This window comes from Chanodichthys erythropterus, chromosome 8 (assembly GCF_024489055.1).
Source record: "Chanodichthys erythropterus isolate Z2021 chromosome 8, ASM2448905v1, whole genome shotgun sequence".
Taxonomy (NCBI): Eukaryota; Metazoa; Chordata; class Actinopteri; order Cypriniformes; family Xenocyprididae; genus Chanodichthys; species Chanodichthys erythropterus.
This window is the reverse complement of record NC_090228.1, coordinates 39,517,666-39,540,309: the sequence shown is the minus strand read 5'-3', so window position 1 is coordinate 39,540,309 and position 22,644 is coordinate 39,517,666. Positions and strand designations below refer to the sequence as shown.

At 37.3% G+C, this 22,644-nt stretch overlaps 1 protein-coding gene across 3 annotated transcripts; it reads left to right on the top strand.

Moving 5' to 3' along the window:
- LOC137024898 (NACHT, LRR and PYD domains-containing protein 12-like) lies at nt 1–19,233 on the top strand. Of its 3 annotated transcripts, XM_067392848.1 has the most exons (10): nt 1–73; nt 3,216–5,217; nt 5,357–5,419; nt 5,988–7,782; nt 8,306–8,401; nt 10,411–10,584; nt 10,681–10,854; nt 11,249–11,422; nt 15,805–15,851; nt 16,066–19,233. In XM_067392848.1, exons 2-10 carry the CDS (start codon nt 4,959–4,961, stop codon nt 16,584–16,586), a joined length of 3,303 nt encoding a protein of 1,100 aa, XP_067248949.1. In that variant the 5' UTR covers nt 1–73; nt 3,216–4,958; the 3' UTR covers nt 16,587–19,233. The 3 variants fall into 3 exon arrangements, with proteins under 3 accessions (XP_067248949.1, XP_067248950.1, XP_067248951.1); XM_067392849.1 differs by lacking the exon at nt 8,306–8,401; XM_067392850.1 differs by lacking the exon at nt 15,805–15,851 and having other exon boundaries at nt 16,066–16,243.
- Nucleotides 19,234–22,644: the final 3,411 nt, after the last annotated feature.

The following is a 22,644-nucleotide window of genomic DNA, read 5'->3' as shown; positions in this document are numbered from 1 at the left end:
ATTCAGAATAACTTTTGCTCAAGACAAAAGTTCAGTGGAGGAAGAAGAAACATCTACATCATTATTATTGATGGTTAGTAAATACTACTTCATAAAATACTGATAGATATAGATTTAAATGTGGCATGTATCATGTTAAAAGTGTCATGTTAACAAACATTGGTTACAAAAGGTGATTTGGTATTCATAGTTGATGGTTGTGTACTTGTAAATAAAACAGTCAATTATCTCGATTCTATTCTGGATAATAATTTAAGTGGTGTAAGTATGTGGATAATACACACTTCTAACTCATTTTTCTTGTAAGACATGGAAATTATACAAGACATAGTATAATGGATCTTAATCTATCTAGGTGTAAGACTTTGTATGGTCAAAGGTTATTTGAAAATACAGGTGCAAAGGAGTGGAATAAGTTGCTATTGGACAATAAGGTTTTAACAGATAGTGTTGGTTTTAGTATATTTAGTGAAGAGATTGTTTTTAGATAGGATGTAAATAGAATCTAAATAGAATGGATTTTTTTCTTGTGTGTGTATGTTTGTGAAGCTATTTCTTTGTTCATATGAATTGGTTGTATGTGGAGATAAATGGCAAGAAAATCATTGTCTTGAGAATATCCAGATTTCCATCAAAGGATTTTTTTGTGAAAAAAGGTTTAGCACATTAAAATGTTTAGCAATATAGATAGATATAAACACAAAAGGAGTGTGCTGATACTCATAGTAATGTTGGAAGTGTCAAATGGGATTAAAAAATGCAGAATAAGGTATTAATATGTGCTTTGTAAATACTATTAAATAGCCAATAAGCAACTAGTTAAAAGTGAGGATTGTTCCCCTTACAAGTGTTAGCCAAACATTTGTTTCTACCACACAAGGCGTATAATAGCATGAAGAAAACAGTAATTAAATTGGTTTCCTTGTCATTTAAAATGAAGACTACTCTAGTAACAGGCTATTTTTTTTTTTATATATATATATAAAGAATATACTTAATACTAATAAAACCTTTTGACACCAAAACAGAAGCTAATTAGAGCTTATTTGGGCAAAGGAGGTTGTTGTAAAATGAGAGCAGAGAGGGAACTAAAATGAACTGAAATGACAGAAATAGCTGCCAGCCACATGTTTAAAAATCCACCAATAGGAGTTTAAGGAAAGATGCAAAGCAACCAATAGCGTTGTTGAATAGGCTGAGATGTGGACTGCCATAGACTTGCCGCACAGGTTACATGTATTTTTCCAAGTATGAGCCAAATGTTAACCAAAAGTTAAAATATTCCATGGTGTGCCACAACTAAGCCACATATGATCTGCAGTTATTTGTGGTCATCTGAACCATATACCTCAATACAAATTGTGAGCCAAAATAAAATTCCCTTTAATTCTAAAGCCCTGGCAAAACATAGATGGTGAACCTTAGGCCCACATCTGCTCAGCCATGCCATATCTAGGCCAGATATGCCAGCTATCAGCCACATCTGGCCCAATTTTCTTGCTATCTATATTTGTTGATGAAATATCTCAAATGTTGAAACTATTGCAGTAGATAACAAATATCTGATGGGCGTCCTCTTAGCAGCCAGTAAGAAGGCAATCACTCGCAAATGGCTGCAACAAGAGAGACCGACATTAGATGACTGGATAGATGTGACCATTGAAATTTATATGATGGAAAAGATTACCTTTTTTGTTAACTTAAAGAGAGATGTTTTTCTAGAAAAGTGGAGGAATTGGGTTGCATATGTATCCGAAAGAAGATCAGATTTTGCTTCTATACTTAAATAGATCAAGATTAATATATAATGTATATGTTAATAATATATGTTTGTATATGTATGTAATAATCATTACCATAAGTCATTTGAGAATAGAATAAGTCACCTGAGGTTGTTAAGGATTGAGTTTAACTAAGAAACATGTTCTTTCCCTGGATGTATATAGTTTCTATTTTCTATTTTTTTTTTTTTTTTTTTTACTTATAAATAATTGTAAAAAAGGAAAAGAAATTATATTTTGAAATAATCGAACAAACCTAAAGTACAAATCATACTAAAAACACAGCAAGTAATTGTTCATAACTGCATTTGTTAAAACATTTTGTGATCGTAATGAGCATTATGTAAACTGAAATATATTGTGTTGTGATTGTACTGAAATGAAAGATCAAAATAAACACAAAATAGCAAAAAAAAGAAATATCTCAAATGTTGACACAATTTTTTCAGTTTATTTTTAGTACATAAAATCTATATTGATAGTTCAAATGTCACAAAAATGAGTTTGGAAACACTTTTGTTGAGAAAAGGGGCTTTAACTCAAATAAATGTGGTGTCACACGACAGAATTAGCCTATACATGCAGTGTCCACACGTTTGTATGTTGTTCCTGTTAAAGCACTGTAGATTGTAGTTCAAAGGTGAATCACAAGGATGAGGAAAATAGTGTCTTGAAAATCTCTGCAGCTCGACAAAAATAAGTGGGGTGTCTGTTAAATTAAGGAAGACTGTTGGATTTTTCAACACTGACAAAAAAATGTAAAATAAAATACAGAACTTCTATATCTAAATAAAAAAAAATGTCAATTTTATAATGTCATAGCATAATTTTATCGAAGTGATTTTGTTCTCTTCAAATCACTTTATGGAAACAGTGCTTTATTCACAAGTTAATTTCGCAACTTTGGATAGAAATAGCTACTGAGATCTAGTAAAGTAACAAAATCAACCATCATTAACTCTCAGAACAATACAATAAATAATACAATAATTCAATAAATATGATACATAAAATGTCAGAGGTAACATGAATGTTTAGACAATATTTTTTTGGCCTGTTTTGGACAGATTATGAAGGGTTTATTGTAAAATAGCTGCTATGTTAAGTGCCACATCAATGAAGCTTTTGTTTGCAGTGAATGATGAAAATTCAGCTTAGCATCACAGAAATTATATTTTCAAGTATGTTAAAATAGAAAAACATTATTTTAAATTGTAATAGTCTAATAATCACAATTTTTTACTGTTTTTTCTGTATTTTGATCAAATAAATGCAGCCTTGATGAGCTTCACATGATGTGTAATAATACATGCATGCATGAGATCATAAAAATTATATTTTCTGTTAAGAGTGTACATTTTATTAATGTTAATACAATAGTTGATATGATCTTGATTTCAGCATGCTCACAGATATTTTTTTCTTTTATCTCAGATTTGAGAATCATAGTGACCAGATATTAGCCCACACTGAACAATCTGATGGTGAGATCACTGACTGGAAGCAGGAAAGTTGTTTTTCTTCAGTGCATAGAAACACCAAACACCTTGGAATGCCAGGTAAGGGATGTTCACTTATATCTTTGAATAGATATATACATCACATCATGGCGTGCACACGCTGTGGCTTCTCTCTCTCCCGACAGTGCAGTGTTTTCGTGCTTTCTATTTTGTAAGTCGCAGTGTTATTGTAGTATACGTCATGACTATCTGTCCTTAAACATTCATAAAATCTTGAGTTTCTGCTCAACGTTGGTAGAACCACGATTCTAGAGTTAAACTGTGCATGCCAAAGAGCTACGGAACCTGTCTCCTCCAGAGGCCTATACCATCACTGACCCCCACTCCTGCATCTCACCCAAAGCAGATGCGCCACAAGCGCCGTGAGACGAAGCAGAAGAGGGGTAAGCGCGGAGGTATCTGGGCCAGGTTAGCGGCTAACCCACATAAGCGATATACACCATCGTACTGGCCAACATATGCTCTAGTACAACCGATTACTTAACCGATTATTTTGTATTCACGGAAACATGGCTCAGTAACAGCATCCCGGACTGCGCCATTCAACTCGACCAGCTAACATGTATCGAGCGGACAGAGTTCTCGTTGAGGGAGGTAAGTCTCGTGGCGAAGGGCTTTGTGTTTACATAAATGTAGCTTGGTGTAGCAACGTTGCTGTGATCTGCAGACACTGCTCACCCCTGGTGGAGTTTATGGTTATGCTTTGTTACTACCCACCTCTGCTAAGGGCTCATTATGCAGGTCATTGTCTCCTTAGATGTGAATCACAGCATTATTCAGGTTTATTCATGCTTTTATGCATGCTGTCTTTCTAAACAAAAAGTGTCAATATATCAATATATTGTTTTATGTGAATGTGTAGGTAAATGATTTTCATATAATTTTGAAGCAAAAATTCTACCCTTCAAAAATCAGTACGCAAAAGTCTTGTGGACACATATTTAGTATTTCTTTTGTGGCCTAATTTCAGTGACTTATTTTTTATTTTTATTTTTTAATAGCCACACAAACATAATTCTCTCAAAAGGACAAACATTTACATACATGTTGCTCACATATTATGGTAGCCTAGTTCGTGCTAAATACAGTGTAATACTTTTGGCATGAATATGTTTATAAGCAACTGAAAAAAGCACAAATGTCATGGCATGTTACTTTTCCAGGGCCCCAAAAATCCTCAGACCCCAGAAGGTTAATGTCTTCTTATATCTTCAGTTGATTTCATCTAAGGATGTGGCTGTTCTCTTCTTTTCCTTCAGTGATCCTAAGATGATTTTTTGTAAATAATATATAAAGATTTTTTGGCTCCAATAAGTTCCAGTTCTGGTTTATTTCTTTGCTCTTGGCTGACATGTGGCATTGCTTTGGCCTGCTTGTTGCTCTGATCTAGCAAACAGGAGCAGTCTGCCCAATTGGCCCAGATCATCATATCATGCGTGGCAGATGTAGGCCGGATCTGGGCCAGCACAAAGTTGCTATCTGGGTATAGGACCCCTTTATCTGATGAGGTTTTTTTTATGAGGGCTCTCTTAGAGTCCTGATCCGATCACAGCTTAATTTCATAATCCAAATAACATTTGAGTGCTTTGGTCCACATGTTAAGACTGAAACTACTACTTTTCATTTTTTTCCTGCAGCTGTGAATATGTGAAGGATAATGGCATCTGTTGAAGAGATGCTTGAGAAGTCACTGAATGAACTGGCCGAAGCTGAACTGAAGAAGTTTCGGTGGCACTTAAAGAATAATCATAAGTGTATATCAAAGTCTGATATGGAGAATGCAGATATCTTAGACACAGTGGATAAGATGGTAGCACGTTTTAGACCAGAAGAAGCTGTGAAGATCACGGTGGAGATCCTGAGGAAGATGAACCAGAATAATCTGGCTAAGCAACTGAAGAACAATTACAAGCAAGGTAACACTTAATTCATTGTGACTGTAATGTGTTTACCAAAGTGATGGTTTGACAAACGTTGCTCTGCTGATGTGTTTGTGATTTATGTTTCCCAGTGAGTGATCCTCTCTCTCTCTCTCTCTCTCTCTCTTACACACAGATCAGGCTGCAATCAATATAAAAGCATCTGCCGCTGTTGGAGCTCATTCAAAAGAGAGATTGGGTAAATAACACTCACTGCCTGTACATGGAAACGAAAAATAAAATCAAGCAACAATTGCACAGCCAAGAAGAACAGCAGCAGATCTTATACAAGTTCATGTAATAGAACAGTGTCTAGTCATGGATTTTATGAATGGTTAAATGGTTTACAAGGGTCATAAACCCTGAATTAAAACTTCCGTTAGCAACTTCTAAATTGCAATAATCCCAACCTAAACCTAATACAGTCTCATGTCTTTTTGGTGGGCTAGATGCCAATGGTTTAATGAAGCTTTTAATAATTTGGTCAGCATGGCTTTAATTTGATCTGAGTCCAATAGTGACAATCCAATAATGTGATGGAAGAAATTAGAAAAAGAAAGTTATTCTGAAATTTCAATTGCATTTGAGTCAGCATTTGTCGAGGCATTTTCATCACCAAATATGTTGTCAACTTCAGCATAATCAGTGTAAGATGTGGATTTACACACTATTGCAATAATAGTGATTAATTTTAATATAGTAAATGCATGAATTCATGAAAAACACAATCACTTACTCTTTGCTGTCTTTTTTCCTCTTTCCTAAAGGCTCAACTGCAGACAACAGTAAAGCTAATCGTCATGATTACACAGAGACTAGCCGCAGACTGAAGAACAAATTAAAACAGGACTACAGCCGGATATTGGTTGGTAATTCACAGACAGGCCATCGAGAATACCTGAATGATATTTACACTGATTTATATGTGGTGGAGAATGAGACTGGAGGAAGAGTGAACGACCATGAGGTGAGACACATCGAATCAAATCACAACCGATTGACTGCCAAGGAGAAGCCAGTCAAGTGTAATGACATGTTTAAAGTCCAGTCCACGGGTCGACAAAACAGAAAAGTACTGACAATGGGGATTGCAGGAGTGGGAAAAACTGTCTCTGTCAATAAATTCATCCTTGACTGGGCTGAAGGAACAGAAAATCAGAATATAGTCTTCATATTTCCCCTTCCTTTCCGTAGACTTAATTTGATTAAAGAAGAGTACAGTCTCATAGGACTGCTTAACAAATACTTCTTCAGTAGTTCTGAAGAATTGCCCTCTCTTCCTGAAGGTGATGATAAAGTTATGTTCATCTTTGATGGACTGGATGAATGTCGCTTTCCTTTGAGCTTTAAAGAAGAAGACAAATTTACAAATGAAAACGAAAAAACAGCAGTGAGTAAGATAATAACAAACCTTATCAAGACACATCTGGTTCCCTCTGCTCTCATCTGGATAACATCCAGACCAGCAGCAGCCAGTCTGATACCCCGTGACTACATTGATCAAGTGACAGAAGTGCGAGGATTTAACGATGAGCAGAAAGAGCAATACTACAAAAATAACAGCAGTCCTGAAGTTTCTGAAAACATTATCTGTCATATAAGGAAATCCAGGAGCCTGTACATCATGTGCCATATTCCTGTCTTCTGCTGGATCTGTCTTAATGTTCTGGCTCAAGAGAGCAATGACAAAACTCCCACAACTCTCACAGGGATGTACACAAGCTTCTTAATTTTTCAGCAGCAACAGATGGAAAAAAAATACTGTGGTGACCCTGAACTTAAAGCCAATGCAAGGTCTTTTGATGAGATTATTCTGAAACTTGGAAAACTGGCCTTTCAACAGCTGGAGAAAAGAAACCTGATTTTCTACAAAGAAGATCTTGAGGAATGTGGACTAAATGTCAGTGAAGGGTCGGTGTACTCTGGGTTATGCACTCAAATATTTCTGAAAGAAAAGCCAAGAAATATTTACAGCTTCGTACATCTCAGCATACAGGAATTCCTTGCTGCTCTTTATGTGTTTTTGATGGGCAAAGACAAGAAAACAAACCCATTTCTTGAATCCTGGACACAAAAACTGACATGGATTTTCTCCAAAAAGCCACTGTTTAAACTTAATAAGGCTGCAGTCAAGAAGGCTTTACAAAGCGAGAATGGACACCTGGACCTTTTCCTCCGATTCCTCCTTGGTCTCTCACTGGAGTCCAATCAAATTGACTTGAAGGAACTACTGCCAGGACTGAAACTCAAAACAGAAAATGTTAAAGACACTGTTGACTATATAAAACAGACAATAGAGACAGAGAAATCAGTGGACAGAACCATCAATCTATTCTACTGCCTGAATGAACTAAAAGATGACTTTGTGGAGGAAATCCAGGAGAATCTGAGCTCAGGAAATCTTTCAGCACAGAATCTCTCCTCTTCTCAGTGGTCTGGTCTTGTGTTTGTGCTCCTCATGTCAGAAGAGACTCAAGAAAAGTTTGAACTGCAGAAATACAGAGGATCTGATGAAGCACTGATGAGACTGCTGCCAGTGATAAAAAACACCAGGAGAGCACTGTAAGAGTCACCTTTACAGTAATTTATATACACTGGTGCGTAGTCATGTTGGAACAGGAAGGGACCATTCCCAAACTGTTCCCACAAAGTTGGAAGCATGAAATTGTCCAAAATGTCTTGGTATGCTGAAGCATTAAGTGTTCCTTACACTGGAACTAAGGGGCCAAGCCCAACCCCTGAAAACAACCCAACATAATCCCCCCTCCACCACTATTTAGTAGTGAAGAAATTTCATGAATGGACTTATTGCACAGGTGGCAACCTATCATGGTACCACACTCACTGAGCTCCTGAGTAGTGTTAATTTCGTCAGACGAGACGAGACGAGACGAAATATGTTCGTCAACGACCTTTTTTTTCATGACTAAGATGAGACGATGACAAGACTGCACCACTGTCCAAAAACGCTGACTAAGACTAAATTAACATGCATTATTGTTGACGAAAATGTTTTGTATAAAATAAAAACTAAGATAAAATCTCTCTTCATTTTCGTCTACAATCGTCTCTGCTTTTTCATCAGCTGTTCAGAACGAGTTCGCGGCTTTGATACTGACAAAAAGTCAGAGTGTGTCATCATAACGGGAAACACTGCGGACAAAGAATTCACATTAAGCAGGTTATATATATTTTATGTTAACTTATATTTTGCCACATGCATGTGTAGGTCTTCACATCACGGGCGCGGAAAGTGGGGGTGCTGTAAATGCATGTTTGTTCATTGACATTTATTTGTAATAAACACTCTGAGTTGGCTATTTAAAAAGTTTTATTTTTATGTTAAATTATGTAAGGGATAATGCAAAGCGAGGTGGTTGTTATAGCTAATACAACCCCAACAGGCTGATTAGGCTGACTACCTACCAAATAAATCAATAATTTGACACCAAACGATGATTTAAAAAGGAGTTTATTGATTTAAAAAACGATTGTATTGCTTCCGCTAAAGAAAATAGTGCGCTCCGTCTCTATGGTTAGAATCCTGTGTGTCCATGGCAACGCTCTGTTTTTCATGGCAACGGTGTGTTATAGTTAGCAGCAGTCTGTTATCAAGAAATAAAATAGTGTGTGCGTAGAAAGAATTCGTCCACACACCGCTCAAAAAAAAAAAAAAAAAAATCCTGAGCGCAAGTCCACCGTCTAGGCAGGCTTTTTGTGTTAAATTATATTTCCTGTCGCTGCGCATGCTCTTTTATTGTACATGACAGCTTATGTCCCGATGACCAGTCTTTGCATTACGATTAAAAGCAGTATCAATAAAGTACAAAAAAATGTGATATGCAGTCAAGTTCGAGTGTATGCACTGTTTAAACGAGTGTTCTCAACTTCTCACTGATACTTTTGTGATTCGCGGAGTTTTGACAAGTTTTATAGCCTTGATATTGTTTCTTATTCAAAAGTGGTGACAGAAAAAACTAAGCACCCCCAACCTGAAACCTCTTCCCACGCCCCTGTCACATCACATCATAATCAAAATTAATAATTAGGCTTAAAAGCAAATGTATAATGTAAGGGAATCAAGTTTAACAATTACATATAATATTGCTCCAAATACCATCAATAATGGTGTGTGCAATACCATGTATAACTTGCATTAAGTTGGTAATTTACTTTATAATTATATATATATATATATATATATATATATATATATAGTTTTGATCTTAGGCTTTTCATTAAGTTATCTATTTCCACTATAATACGTGTGTTCCTGATATTATTGCATTTAATGAGGCCTCATTGTATTTATTCTTACAATAGCTTCTAGATGTGGTCAAGCAACCAGCCAGGAAAGAGGAGAGGCCATCTATGTCCGACTAAAAACCTTTGTAACTTAAGTTGTCAGTCGGAGTCTGTTGGGCCCCAGCTTTTGAGTTGGTTAAAATAAAATACAATTCAGTACAGGTTAATCATTTGTGAATGTGTCTCCTAAATCAGAAATTGAAAACCAGACATGTTTAACATTTGCATTCAACAAAAAATCATTCAACAAGTGTATTTTGTCAGGTAATTATGACATTTAACCAATGTTTGAGATATGTGAAACACTTTTTTTTACTGAAATGTTTATCAGTAATAATCTCAGTAATAATGTGTTATTTTAAAAAAGACTAAACATTTTTGACTAAAACTAGACTAAAATTAAAAGACTTTTAGTCAACTAAAACTTGACTAAGATACCTTGAGTTTTCTTTTGACTAAAACTAGACTAAAATGACGAGACGTTTAGTCGACTAAAACTTGACTAACAAAAAAAGATATGTGAATGACTAAATATGACTAAAACTAACAAGGACATTTGCCACAAGACTAAGACTAAGACTAAATTAAAAATAGGTGATGAAATTAACACTACTCCTGAGAGCGACCCATTCTTTCACAAATGTTTATAGAATCAGTCTGCATGCCTAGTTGCTTGATTTTAAACACACCTGAATTCAATGATTTGGAGGGGCGTCCCAATACTTTTGGCAATATAGTGTATATAAATACTGGTTTGATCTTTTATGAAGAGAAAATTGTTGTAGCTTTGCTTACATCACTACAGTCAAAGGTTTTTCCAAGCTTCAGATTATAAATGCCATCTAATAAGCATTACTGTTGCTGTTTGCTTTGTTTTAAACACAGGCTAAAGTGCTGTAATCTCACTGCTCAGTCATGTGGAATTTTGTCTTCAGTTTTACAATCCACAAATTCTATCCTGAGAGAGCTGGATCTGGGTAACAATGACCTGCAGGATTGTGGAGTGAAGCTTCTTTCTAAAGGATTGAAGAGTCCAAACTGTCAGCTGGAGATACTGAGGTTTGAGTTCAAATACTTTATTTTTGCAATAAATCAGTTATTAAATATCACACTGCTAAGATTTATTCTGTATGCGATTACATTATTTTTCTTCAGATTTCCCACATGTAATCTCACTGCTCAGTGTTGTGAGAGTTTATCTTCAGCTCTACAATCCTCAAACTCTGTCCTGAGAGAGCTGGACCTGAGTAATAATCACCTGCAGGATTCAGGGGTGAAGCTTCTTTCTGATGGACTGAAGAGTCCAAACTGTCAGCTGGAGATAATAAGGTAAATGGTTTTAAAATAATTAACTATGCTATAATCAGGGGCGAACTTAACCAACAAGCAAGGTAAGTGGCTATTTGAGCTCTGGAGTGTGTAAAAGGTTTTCTCTTTCTAATATGTTTTTGCAGCATTGTAGCCAATCACAGACATATCTATTGATTTCTTGAATGCAAGAATCATGATTAATGACAGAAGAAATGTGCAATTATTTAGGTTTTCTTTAATCGATTGACAGCACTAGTCTAATGACATAACTACATTTAGAAAGGTAAATGGGTACTTTTGTTACTTTTGTGACAATCTACAGAAAATAACAACTGCAAATACAAACTGCACATGTCAGCATTGTTGTTTGCCAAACTAATGTCATGTAGACTGTTGCTGTATATCTTTGCAGATTGTCTGGTTGTATGGTGACAGAGGAAGGTTGTGGTTATGTGTCTTCAGCTCTGAGTTCAAACCCCTCACAACTGAGAGAGCTGGATCTGAGCTATAATCACCTAGGAGATTCAGGAGTCAAGCTGCTCATGTATAAACTCAACCATCAAAACTACAGACTGGATAAACTCAAGTATGTAGAGCTGGAGGAGTTTTGATTTAGAGTGAAATATGTCTGCAGTAAAATATTCAAAAACCACTAGGCCAGTGTTATATATTTTGTTCACTTGAGTACATACAATATCCCAAATGTTTGCAACTATTTGTAAATCGTAAGAAAATTGCAATTTTAACCAAGGCTCTGGGACGTGTGAGGAGTCACCTGTTAATTGCATCATACCCACTTTAACCCTTGGTTTTTATTTTGTAGAAACCATGCCCTGCATCTCAATCAGCTCCTTAGCTCCCTAGGTCATGAATCAGTTTATAGTCTGACTCCCTGATCAGTGCCCTGACTACTGAACTAGGGAGCTGTTTGAGACATATCATAGAAACACCAAAGACACATTAATATATTACACCTTTTAATAGACAAGGGAACAACTGTTTTGATATATTTATAGACAGAAAACTAATTGTTTTTATATAGCTCAACACGTTAAGTCTTATTGTTTAAATCGAATGTTCTTGATTTTTTTGGGGTCCCATGGTTTACCATGCCTCAGAGAAAAACACTATTTTGTCAAGTAGCTAACATAGCATAATCAGATGCAGTTTTAATTTTAGCAACAGTAATACAGAATTTTCTCCATCATACAATATGTTTTAAATTAATTACATGCTATTTATCAACAAGCCATCCAGCATTTAATATATTCTAAAATCGATCTAGCTTACTGCAGCGTGCAATGAGTGTCTCTCAGCAGTCGCCGAGCACACGCACAGAATAACGTTATAACATTATTTTCCAACACACTCAAATGTGTCTAATATGATAAACAGAGCTGTGTTACCTCATACTCATGACCGGAAAAGCAGAAGCAGCGCCGGCGACTGTGGCATAATAACAGTTCTGCTGCTCCTAAGGCGTGTGTCGCACAATCGCTCCAGCGGCCTCGTTCAGCTCCCACAACACTCGGTCCTGCTCTGCTTCATACTACAGTAATGTTAATAATCTCATTCATGAACATGATTTCTTCCCGAGTCCTATCCCTATTCTTTTGCACCGTCAGTTGAAGTGGAGACCACATGTCCCAAATCTCCGCTCTCAAACCTGGCATCATCAAGTTACACCTTTGTTTTGAATAGGTCTCTAGTGTCCTCTAGCGGACAGAACAGAATTATTACATACTGCACCTTTAACTGACTACGCCACCCCAGGAGCTAGTATTCTGGGGAATTTCCCTTTACAAAAATCACCAAGGTACATAGATTTGATTATGGCGATGAGTCAGGATATGAAACATAGATGAAGAACAAAAAAAATAACAACTTTAATCATAACCCTCCTAATCTCTGGAAAAAAAAAAACAGAAAAAAAAGTGTTGAACATTCACACAGAAAAGTACCGCCACCAAGTAGACAGAAAGGGCTCATCCCTCACACTCTCACTGGTCTCCTGCAGAGAAAGTGAATCTACAATTTAGTCACACCAACTTAGAAAACAAAACCTCCTCCTTGTAAAATTTTAAAAAATCAACAACTTGGTCACACAGAAAAATGTAAAGATCAAAGAAAAAGCAAAACAGAAGGAATACTTAAGGAAAAAAAAAAACAATTTCACATAGCAACAGATAAAATTTTAATTCAGTCGATTGAACTTTAAAACAATAACTTTATTATTATTATTTAACCTTTAACCAGGAGAGTCCCATTGAGATTAAAAATCTCTTTTTCAAGGGAGTCCTGGCCAAGAGGCAGCAACATTTACACAATTATAAACATACAATGAAACATTAAAATAACACAGGTTATGAAAAACAATTGCACATTATTGAGGCAGCCTATATTGCTTTCAGCTTAGTTTTAAAAGCGTTTAAGGACAAGAACTCGGTCAGTTTCCAGTCCTTCTGCAACATGTTCCAAGCAAAAGGAGCCGAGTGGACAAAGGCTTTCTTCCCCAACTCAGTGCGGGCAAAAGGAACAGAGAGCAACAGCTGATCATTTGATCGCAGGGTGTATGAGTCAACACTTCTCTGTATGATTAAAGTACAATTGTACGGAGGCAGTAATCCAAGCATAGCCTTGAAAATAAAAGTGTACCAATGTCCCTGCCTCCTAGTGTCCAGAGAAGGACATCCCACTCGTGAATACAAATCACAGTGGTGCGTCATGGCTCTACAGTTCGTCATGAACCTCAGAGAAGCATGATAAACCGTGTCCATCATTTGAAGGCATGAAGAAGACGCATTCATATAAAAAAGATCACCATATTCTAGCACATATAAAAAAGTTGCGGTGACAAAGCAGTTTTTTACTTCAAAAGATAAACCCCAGTTTAAGTTTTAATTTCTTCACAAGTTTTTCTATGTGTGGTTTAAAAGTGAGGGAGTCATCAATCAAGACACCAAGGTATTTATATTCATGAACCACCTCTATGACATTCCCTTCAAGAGTGGACACTACTGGAACAGTCTGAGGCACCTTCTTAAAATTTGAAAACATTAGCTTAGTTTTGTCAGCATTAAGGGCTAGTTTTAACCGAAGAAGTGAATGCTGGACAGCAACAAAAGCTTTCTGCAGGGTTTAAATAGCCTGAGCAAGGGATGATCCATAGCATTAAATGACTGTATCATAAACATAAAAATGCATGTTAGCATCAGAAACATTTTGACCAAAGTCATTGATGTACAAGATAAATAGGAGGAGCCCCAAAATTGAGCCCTGTGGCACCCCCTTGTGGTCAACAATAAAATCAGAACAGAGACCCTCATATTTAATGCATTGAGTCCTGTTATTCAAATAATTTGAGAACCAAGCAACTGCATGCTCTGACAATGCTGAGCAAATTAATCTGTTCTTTAAAACAGCATGGTCTATGGTGTCAAAAGCTTTTGACAGATTTAAAAAAAGTGAAGCACAGAACTGTTTCTTATCAAGTGCCACAAAAATATCATTTATCACCTTCATAGTAGCGGTGATAGTACTGTGCTTTTTTTCTGAAGCCTGATTGAAATTTAGAGAGGATATCATTTGAGTATAGGAACTCTTTCAGCTGATCACAAACAAAAGATTCCAGAATTTTCGATAAAACACATTTGAGACCTCAAGCCGAGGTAATGTACAGCAATAAGTTAAGTTTACCCTGCACTGGCCTTATACGGGCCCACTTAGGGCTGCCAGCGCAGGGCCCCTGAGAATTTGCTCATTGGTAAAACGTTGGCCCCTTCGTGCTGGCCCTACACGGGCAGCCCTCAGTCTCCAGGAAACCTTAGCACCGTAGTTGCCTGATTCACTGATCTCACCCAGTGTCTGATCTCTGAGAGCATTATTTAGATTTAATAATTTTGCATTATAGTAGCCTTAGAATACCACTGCATGAAATATTGTCCTGCTTTAATATTTTTTAATGTTTTTAAGTAATTTTGCAGAAATTCAGACAGGATCATAGATATCACACCGTATGAACCTCAACAATGGTGACAATCAACAAAGTATTCAGATCGACTCTGCACATCACAAAAAAAGCTATTAAAGTCAAAAAAAGGCTTTTCACTGATTTCACCATTGGTGAAGTTCAATCTCTTAAAAAACATTCAAAACATTAAAGCAGGACAGATTGCATTGGTATTCTAAGGCTACTGTAATGTGAAAAGATTAAATGTAAATAATGTCCTCAGATATCAGACTCTGGGTGAGATCAGTGAATCAGTCCACTATAATGACTATTTGAGTCTATAGTATATAATGACTGATTGAGTCATTATATCAGTTCTACTTCTCGCAACATTTACTATAGCAAAAGTGCTTCAGAAACACACAGTTACAGCAGCCAGAGAAACATTAAAGTTAAGAAGTCAAGGGCCCAACTAAAGCAAGTGCTACCTCTATAACAGTGACTTCAAAGTTTATTATCTTCAATAAAACAGTGCTAAGGCATCCTGAAGGCTAAGTGAGGGCTCCCCGTGTAGGGCTAGTGCTAAGGCGCCAAAGTTTTGGCCAATGAGCAAATTCTCAAGGACCCTGCGCTGGCAGCCCTAAGTGGGCGCGTAAAGGGCCTGTGCAGGCTTGTTTGCAGGGTAAATATCCGTGGCAAACCAGGTGGCAAAACCTCTCAAGGATAGTAAAACCTTGAGATACACTGGATACACTGGTCCAGTGTATGGACCAGCCAGCAGTCCCCATGGGGAAAATGTATTAATAAACATACTAAATGATGTATTTTGAAAATGTAAAAATGCAGACAGTTTTCTGTTATGGGTAGGTTTATGGGTAGAGGTAGTATAGGGGGAGAGAATATACAGTTTGTACAGTATAAAACCATTACGCCTATGGAGAGTCCCTACAACAATAGTGAACCAGATATGTGTGTGTGAGTTAGTGTGTGTGTTTACTAATTAACAGTGACTGTTGTAGTGTGGATCATGGAGGAGAGATCAGGCTTACACCAGGAGTACGCAAATGTATGTATACCACACTCTCATACAAAGAGATACACACACTCTCTTACACACACATATACTCTCTCTCACACATGCATACACACACCTACACACACTAACATTCTTGAATATGTGGTTTACAGGGACACTGCTGATATACTGAACATGTAGAGTTCAGCTACATTAAAAGATGAGATTGATAATTCCTGATTCTGATGTGTTTTATCTCCATCAGATTCCCATCAGCTCAACCTGGATCTGAACACAGTGAATAAACGCCTACATCTGTCTGAGAGGAACAAAGTGATTACTAACACTGACACAGCGCAGACGTATCCTGATCATCCAGACAGATTTGATTATTATAAACAGGTGTTGTGTAGAGAGAGTGTGAGTGGACGCTGTTACTGGGAGATTGAGCAGAGTGGTGAATGTGTGTTTATATCAGTGTCATATAAGACCATCAGCAGGAAGGGATCAAGTAATAAGTGTGTGTTTGGACGTAATGATCATTCCTGGAGTTTGATTTGCTCTTCCTCCAGTTACTCATTCTATCACAAAAACATAAAGACTGAACTCCCTGTAAAGTCCATCAGCAGTAGAATAGGAGTGTATGTGGATCACAGTGCAGGAACTCTGTCCTTCTACAGTATCTACAAATACACAATGAGCCTCATCCACACAATCCAGACCACATTCACTCAACCGCTCTGTCCTGGGTTTCATGTTTTTAAAGGATCAGTGAAATTGGTGTGAGTTGATGAATCTGAATAGACTTTAGAGTGATTCTACCCCTAATGACTGTTACACGTTGGCTTGACTAGATAATCTAAGATAAGAGGCTTGACACAGAAATATGAACACTTATATATGTTATAGAGTCTCTTACTTTCTCTTCATTACACTAATACTACAGCTGAACTTCCGGTCGGGTGCTAGAGCCGTATTGGTTGAGTAAACAATGAGCTTTCCTGAAGTTTATATTATATACCCGTTAAATAAAAATAAAAATCCAAGAACGTTTAAGGATGAGTGGTGGAAACAAGGCAAAGAGCAAGGATACTAACAGAGAAGTGAGGAATTATAAGAAAGAAGAAGATGGAGACACAATGAGACTTACTTTTAACATGTCTGGGTGATACAAGCAAATGCAAGACTTTCAAAAGGAGCTCAAAACTGAATTGAAGACATTCAAAGATGATCACAAATGGTGAATGGAAAGTGAATTTGCATACTATATGGAAGACATTGAGTTAGAAGCAAAAACAAAATAAGTAACAGAAAATCAAATTTGAGGCAATTAGGAGCAAAGAAAAAACTTAGGGGCAGTCAGGGGATAGTGAGTTTGACTAGTAACCCAAAGGTTGCTGGTTCAATTTCAGTACTGGCAGGAAATGACTCAGGTGCTCTTGTGGCACCTAATCGCTCCCTACATGCCACAATATCATGACTGCCCACTGCTCTGGTTGTGTCATGGTTTACAGTGTGGATGTTTGTTCACTACTCATGATCTTAATGTGTGTTAATGTGTGTGCACTAACTTGGATGGGTTAAATGCATAGGACAAATTCTGAGTATTGGTTACCATACTTGGCCTTCACATGTCACTTTCACTTTAAGATTCAAGAGAATGAACCAATCGCACAGTTTGTTGATCAATTCCTGTATAAATGAAAGATCTAAGGATCTCAGTATAAACGTGGATGTTACTTCAACCATACATCTGTGTTGTGCTCATTTTCTTTGGTTTTATGTTATAATCATTAATGACCACTAGTCATGAATGTAGTTGTCATTTGATTTTTACGTCAGTAGTAAACTCTGCCCATCAGCAATTCTACTTTCTACGGAGGTTCAAGAACTTTGGCCTCCCCCCCCAAAATTCTCAAAAAATTCTACAGATGTATCATTGAGAGCATCCTGACACAGGGTGCTTGGTTATCTAGTATGGAAGCTGCTCCATAAGCGATCGCAAGGTTCTCCAAAGAGTCATGAAAACAGCTGAAATCGTTATAGGCACCAAACTACCCTCCTTATAGGACATCTTTCACACGCGATGTCTGAGGAAGGCTCACAAAATCATTGCTGACCCCAGTCACCCTGCACACAACCTGTTCAACAGGCAGATTGCCATCAGGCAGATGGATAGGAGCATTCAATCTAGAACCAACAGATTGAAGAACAGCTTCTACCAGCAGGTTATCAGAACTCTTAAAGGTGGTTCAAAAATTGAACTTACCTCGGCATTGTTAAATAACAAGAGTTCAGTACATGGAAATGACATACAGTGAGTCTCAAACTCCATTATTTCCTCCTTCTTATATAAATCTCATTTGTGTAAAAGACCTCCGAAGAACAGGCGAATCTCAACATAACACCGACTGTTACGTAACAGTCGGGGTGTACGCCCCCAATATTTGCATATGCCAGCCCATGTTCCCAACATTATGAAAGGCATTACACAAGGGCAGCCAGTAACGTCTGGATGTGCAGAGCTGAATCAACAGACTAGGTAAGCAAGCAAGGACAATAGCAAAAAATGGCAGATGGAGCAATAATAACTGACATGATTCACGATAACATGATATTGTTAGTGATATTTGTAAATTGTCTTTCTAAATTTTTCGTTAGCATGTTGCTAATGTACTGTTAAATGTGGTTAAAGTTACCATCGTTTCTTACTGTATTCATGGAGACTAGAGTCGTCGTTATTTTCATTTTTAAACACTTGCAGTCTGTATAATTCATAAACACAACTTCATTCTTTATAAATCTCTCCAACAGTGTAGCATTAGCCGTTAGCCACGGAGCATAGCCTCAAAATCATTCAGAATCAATGTAAACATCAAAATAAACACTTTACTTACACGATTAAACATGCTGCATGACGAACACTTTTTTATGTTGTTTAAGGCAAGCGCGTGGTCTTGGGGTGTGGAGCACCAGATTTAAAGGGTCACACACCCTGAATAGGCTAATTTCTAATTATGCCCCAAAATAGGCAGTTAAAAAAATGAATTAAAAAAAATCTATGGGGTATTTTGAGCTAAAACTTCACAGACACATTCAGGGGACACCTTAGACTTATATTACATCTTTTAAAAAAAAGTTCTAGGGCACCTTTAACTCTTTGTAATGCACTCTACACTCCTTACATGTATATACCATATAGACCTCATGACTTATTTTCCTTCACAAAGAACATATGGACTTTAAAAATACAGAACAAACATACAAACATATATTTTTTGCATATATTTATATTCACAGATTATTTAATTAGTATTTTTTCTTTCTCTTTTTGTATTGTGTATAGTGTATTTGTCTGTATTATATTTCACTTATTAAAGTTATTATTATTGCATTGCACTTGTTATTATTGTATTGCATTAATGTAGATTGCCTGAGCCTCGACCCCAGCATTTCAATGTGAAAAATGTCACTGACATTGTACATATGATAAATAAACTTGAAACTTGAACTTGATTTATGATTTTATTATTATTCTAAAGGTTAGGTTTAGTTTTTGTTGTGTTTTTGTTTATATGTTCGAGTTTCCTTTTGACCTTAATTACTCCCTATTTCTGATTATTGTCATCTGTGTTTACTTAAATACTTGAGTATTTATACTCATGCTTCTGTTCAGTTTTCAGATTAGTCACAGTCCTTTTCAAGGAAAGTCTGTTCACTTGGCCATATTTGTGGCGTGTCTGGGCAGCTGTTTCGGGCATCCAAATCTGAATTAGCAGATAATGAGCTGACTCACAGATGTCTGACATGTCTCTCTTCATTCAGATTACATAAAAAGAGAATTTTTGTTTTCGATTTAAGACACGATTTAAAACCTGACATTTCAACGTTTCTTTAGACATGAGTCTACTTTTTCTGTGATTAGTATTCTTTAAGTTACAGTTCATTTTCTGAGAACTATCACATTGGACTTCATTCAGAGGGAGACGACAGATCATGCATCATGTTAGTTTTCTTTATTTTGCAAAAAGCACACCATTTTGTTTTTACTCTGAGCATACACAAATAAAAGAAGACATTCTATAGTTTCAATTGATATATTACTTCTGTCTCTATGACAAAAAATGACTTTTCACACTTGTCATGTTTGGTTCGATTAAAACGAACCCTGGTGCGATTGCTCTGTTAGTGCGGTTCATTTGAATGTGTGAACGCTGCCATCCGAAACCTGGTGTGCACCAATCCACTTCCAAACGAACTCTGGTGTGGTTCGAATTATATATGATATATCAACGCCACCCAGATCAAAGACATGTAAATGAACCAAAAACAGGAAGATGAAACCCTAAAAAGGACAGAATCCTCACGCATATCGGTTTTTAATCGTCATAGTAATGAATTTGCCCATCACAGGCATCAGATTGTTTGTGTGTGTGACGGAGGGAAGGTGGACGGTAGTTAAGTATTTTTACTTTAATCAAGTAAATTTAAAAAGTATCTGTACTTTAGAGTGTTTTTAAAAAGTTTTCCAAAGAAAAACACTGATAAATTACAGACACTTGAAAAATTTACTTAAGCAGAGTAAAAATACTTCACTACTGTCAGCCTCTGACTACAAGTGGTAGTACACTGTTTTCTCATCTCTCACTACCCTCAACAGTGGGGTAGCAGTCAAGCGTGGTACCGTGATACTTTGCCACCTGTGCATAGTCCAATACTAAATATTCCACGGTCAACTGTTAGTGGTATCGTAGTTTTGCTTGTTTTGCCATGTAAAATCACAGGTCAGCGGGTCAGCACATGCTGAGGCGCACAGTGCACAGAAGTCGGCAACTTTCTGCAGAGTCAATAGCTACAGACTTCCAAACTTCATGTGGCCTTCAGATTAGCTCAAGAACAGTGCGTAGAGAGCTTCATGGAATGGGTTTCCATGGCCGAGCAGCTGATCCAAGCCTTACATCACCAAGTGCAATGCAAAGCGTTGGATACAGTGGTGTAAAGCACAGCGTCACTGGACTCCAGAGCAGTAGAGACGTGAACATCACAAATCACACTTCTCTGTCTGGCAGTCCGATGGACGAGTCTGGTTTGGCAGTTGCCAGGAGAACGGTACTTGCCTGACTACTTTGTGCCAAGTGTAAAGTTTGGTGAAGGAGGGATTATGGTGTGGGGTTGTTTTTCAGGGGTTGGGCTTGGCCCCTTAGTTCCAGTGAAAGGAACCCTTAATGCTTCAGCATACCAAGACATTTTGGACAATTTCATGCTCCCAACTTTGTGGGATCAGTTTGGGGATGGCCCCTTCCTGTTTCAACATGACTGCGCACCAGTGCACAAAGCAAGTTCTATAAAGACATGGATGAGTGAGTTTGGTGTGGAGGAACTTGACTGGCCTGCACAGAGTCCTGACCTCAACCAGATAGAACACCTTTGGGATGAATTGGAGCGGAGACTGCGAGCCAGGATTTCTCACCAACATCACTGCCTGACCTCACAAATGCGCTTCTAGAAGAATGGTCAAAAATTTCCATAAATACACTCCTAAACCTTGTGGAAAGCCTTCCCAGAAGAGTTGAGGCTGTTATAGCTGCAAAGGGTGGGCCAGATGGTATAATCAAACATATCTTGTGGAGCAAGATTTTTTTTTTTTTTTTTTACATTTTAAATGAAATGGAGCATCCAAAATAACGTCATGTTCTTGCTGTGTACGTTCAAAACAGATGATGTCATCTAAGTAATTCTGTACATTGAAAATGCCTTTGAGTATTATTGACAGAATTTTTTTTTAAAATGTGGCCTGAGCCAATGCAAGACCATACAGGACTTGGCAAAAATGAAACAACCCGTCATGTCACGGCTATCTGGATAGAGATCCTGATGGTAAGCATTTACCAGATCAGTGGTAGAAAAAACTGTTGCACCTGATATGGCAGCTAAAGTCTGAAGGAGCCTTAATCATCACTGGTCCGCTGGGAAAGCAAAACTGGCACACACGTGTACATACACACACAAACATACCTCATTCACGCTCCATTTTAAATGAAGAAGTGGAAATCTGTATTAGCAGTGTCGGAGAAGACAAGCAGGTAAGTCAGAGGCTCGTGCTGAAATGATTGTATTCCCATCATTGCAGGAGTATAGAGCAGATATCCATCCCAATTAGAGTGGTTCCTGCTCCACAATAAAGAAGGTGGCAGAGCATTTAATGAGAGTAGCTGGCATATGGGTCAGCACATCAATAGGCGAGCACAAGCAGATAACTAAAATCAAATAGATCGCCTAGTGTGCCACTCTTCTGGACCTTATTCGGCAGCCCTCCTGTTTGTTTCCCATGTGTACCAGGTCACCATCGTTTTTGTCTTCCTCTGGGATGTTACTAAGGGCACTCATTTCCAACAGCTTGCCATTCCTGCATTCAGCACACTCACCTAAAATGCAGTGGGTATTGTCTGGATTGCAGGCCACATTTTCAGCAAAATCCTGTGTGCCTGGAATGCTTGCCTTGGGATGACATGGTGTACACCGTCCAGGGCTAACTTAATATTTTTGTGATTTCGGCTAAGACACCAATATCTGAAAACTGGAGTACATGAGATGGTCGAAGCTCAACAAATTTAGATTTCCCAATTATAGGCCTGGTTTCACAAACATGGCTTAGATTAAGCCAGGATTAGGCCTTGTGTAACCCAGGTTACTAGTGATTAGTTTAAAAAAACCTTTGAAATAAACAAACTATACATAAACAATATATTAAACTAAGTATAAAGAGGCTGAAACCATAAATGATGATGTAATTAATTTTACTAATTACATAAAATTATGTGTAGCCTATATATAAATATAGCCT

Bases quoted from the DNA above. Each gene is read 5' to 3' on its own strand.
- LOC137024898 (XM_067392848.1), top strand. From the start codon at position 4,959: ATGGCATCTGTTGAAGAGATGCTTGAGAAGTCACTGAATGAACTGGCC. The intron at 11,423-15,804 runs GTATGTAGAGCT...TGACTGTTGTAG, and splicing joins TACAGACTGGATAAACTCAA to TGTGGATCATGGAGGAGAGA. The intron at 15,852-16,065 runs GTATGTATACCA...TATCTCCATCAG, and splicing joins TACACCAGGAGTACGCAAAT to ATTCCCATCAGCTCAACCTG.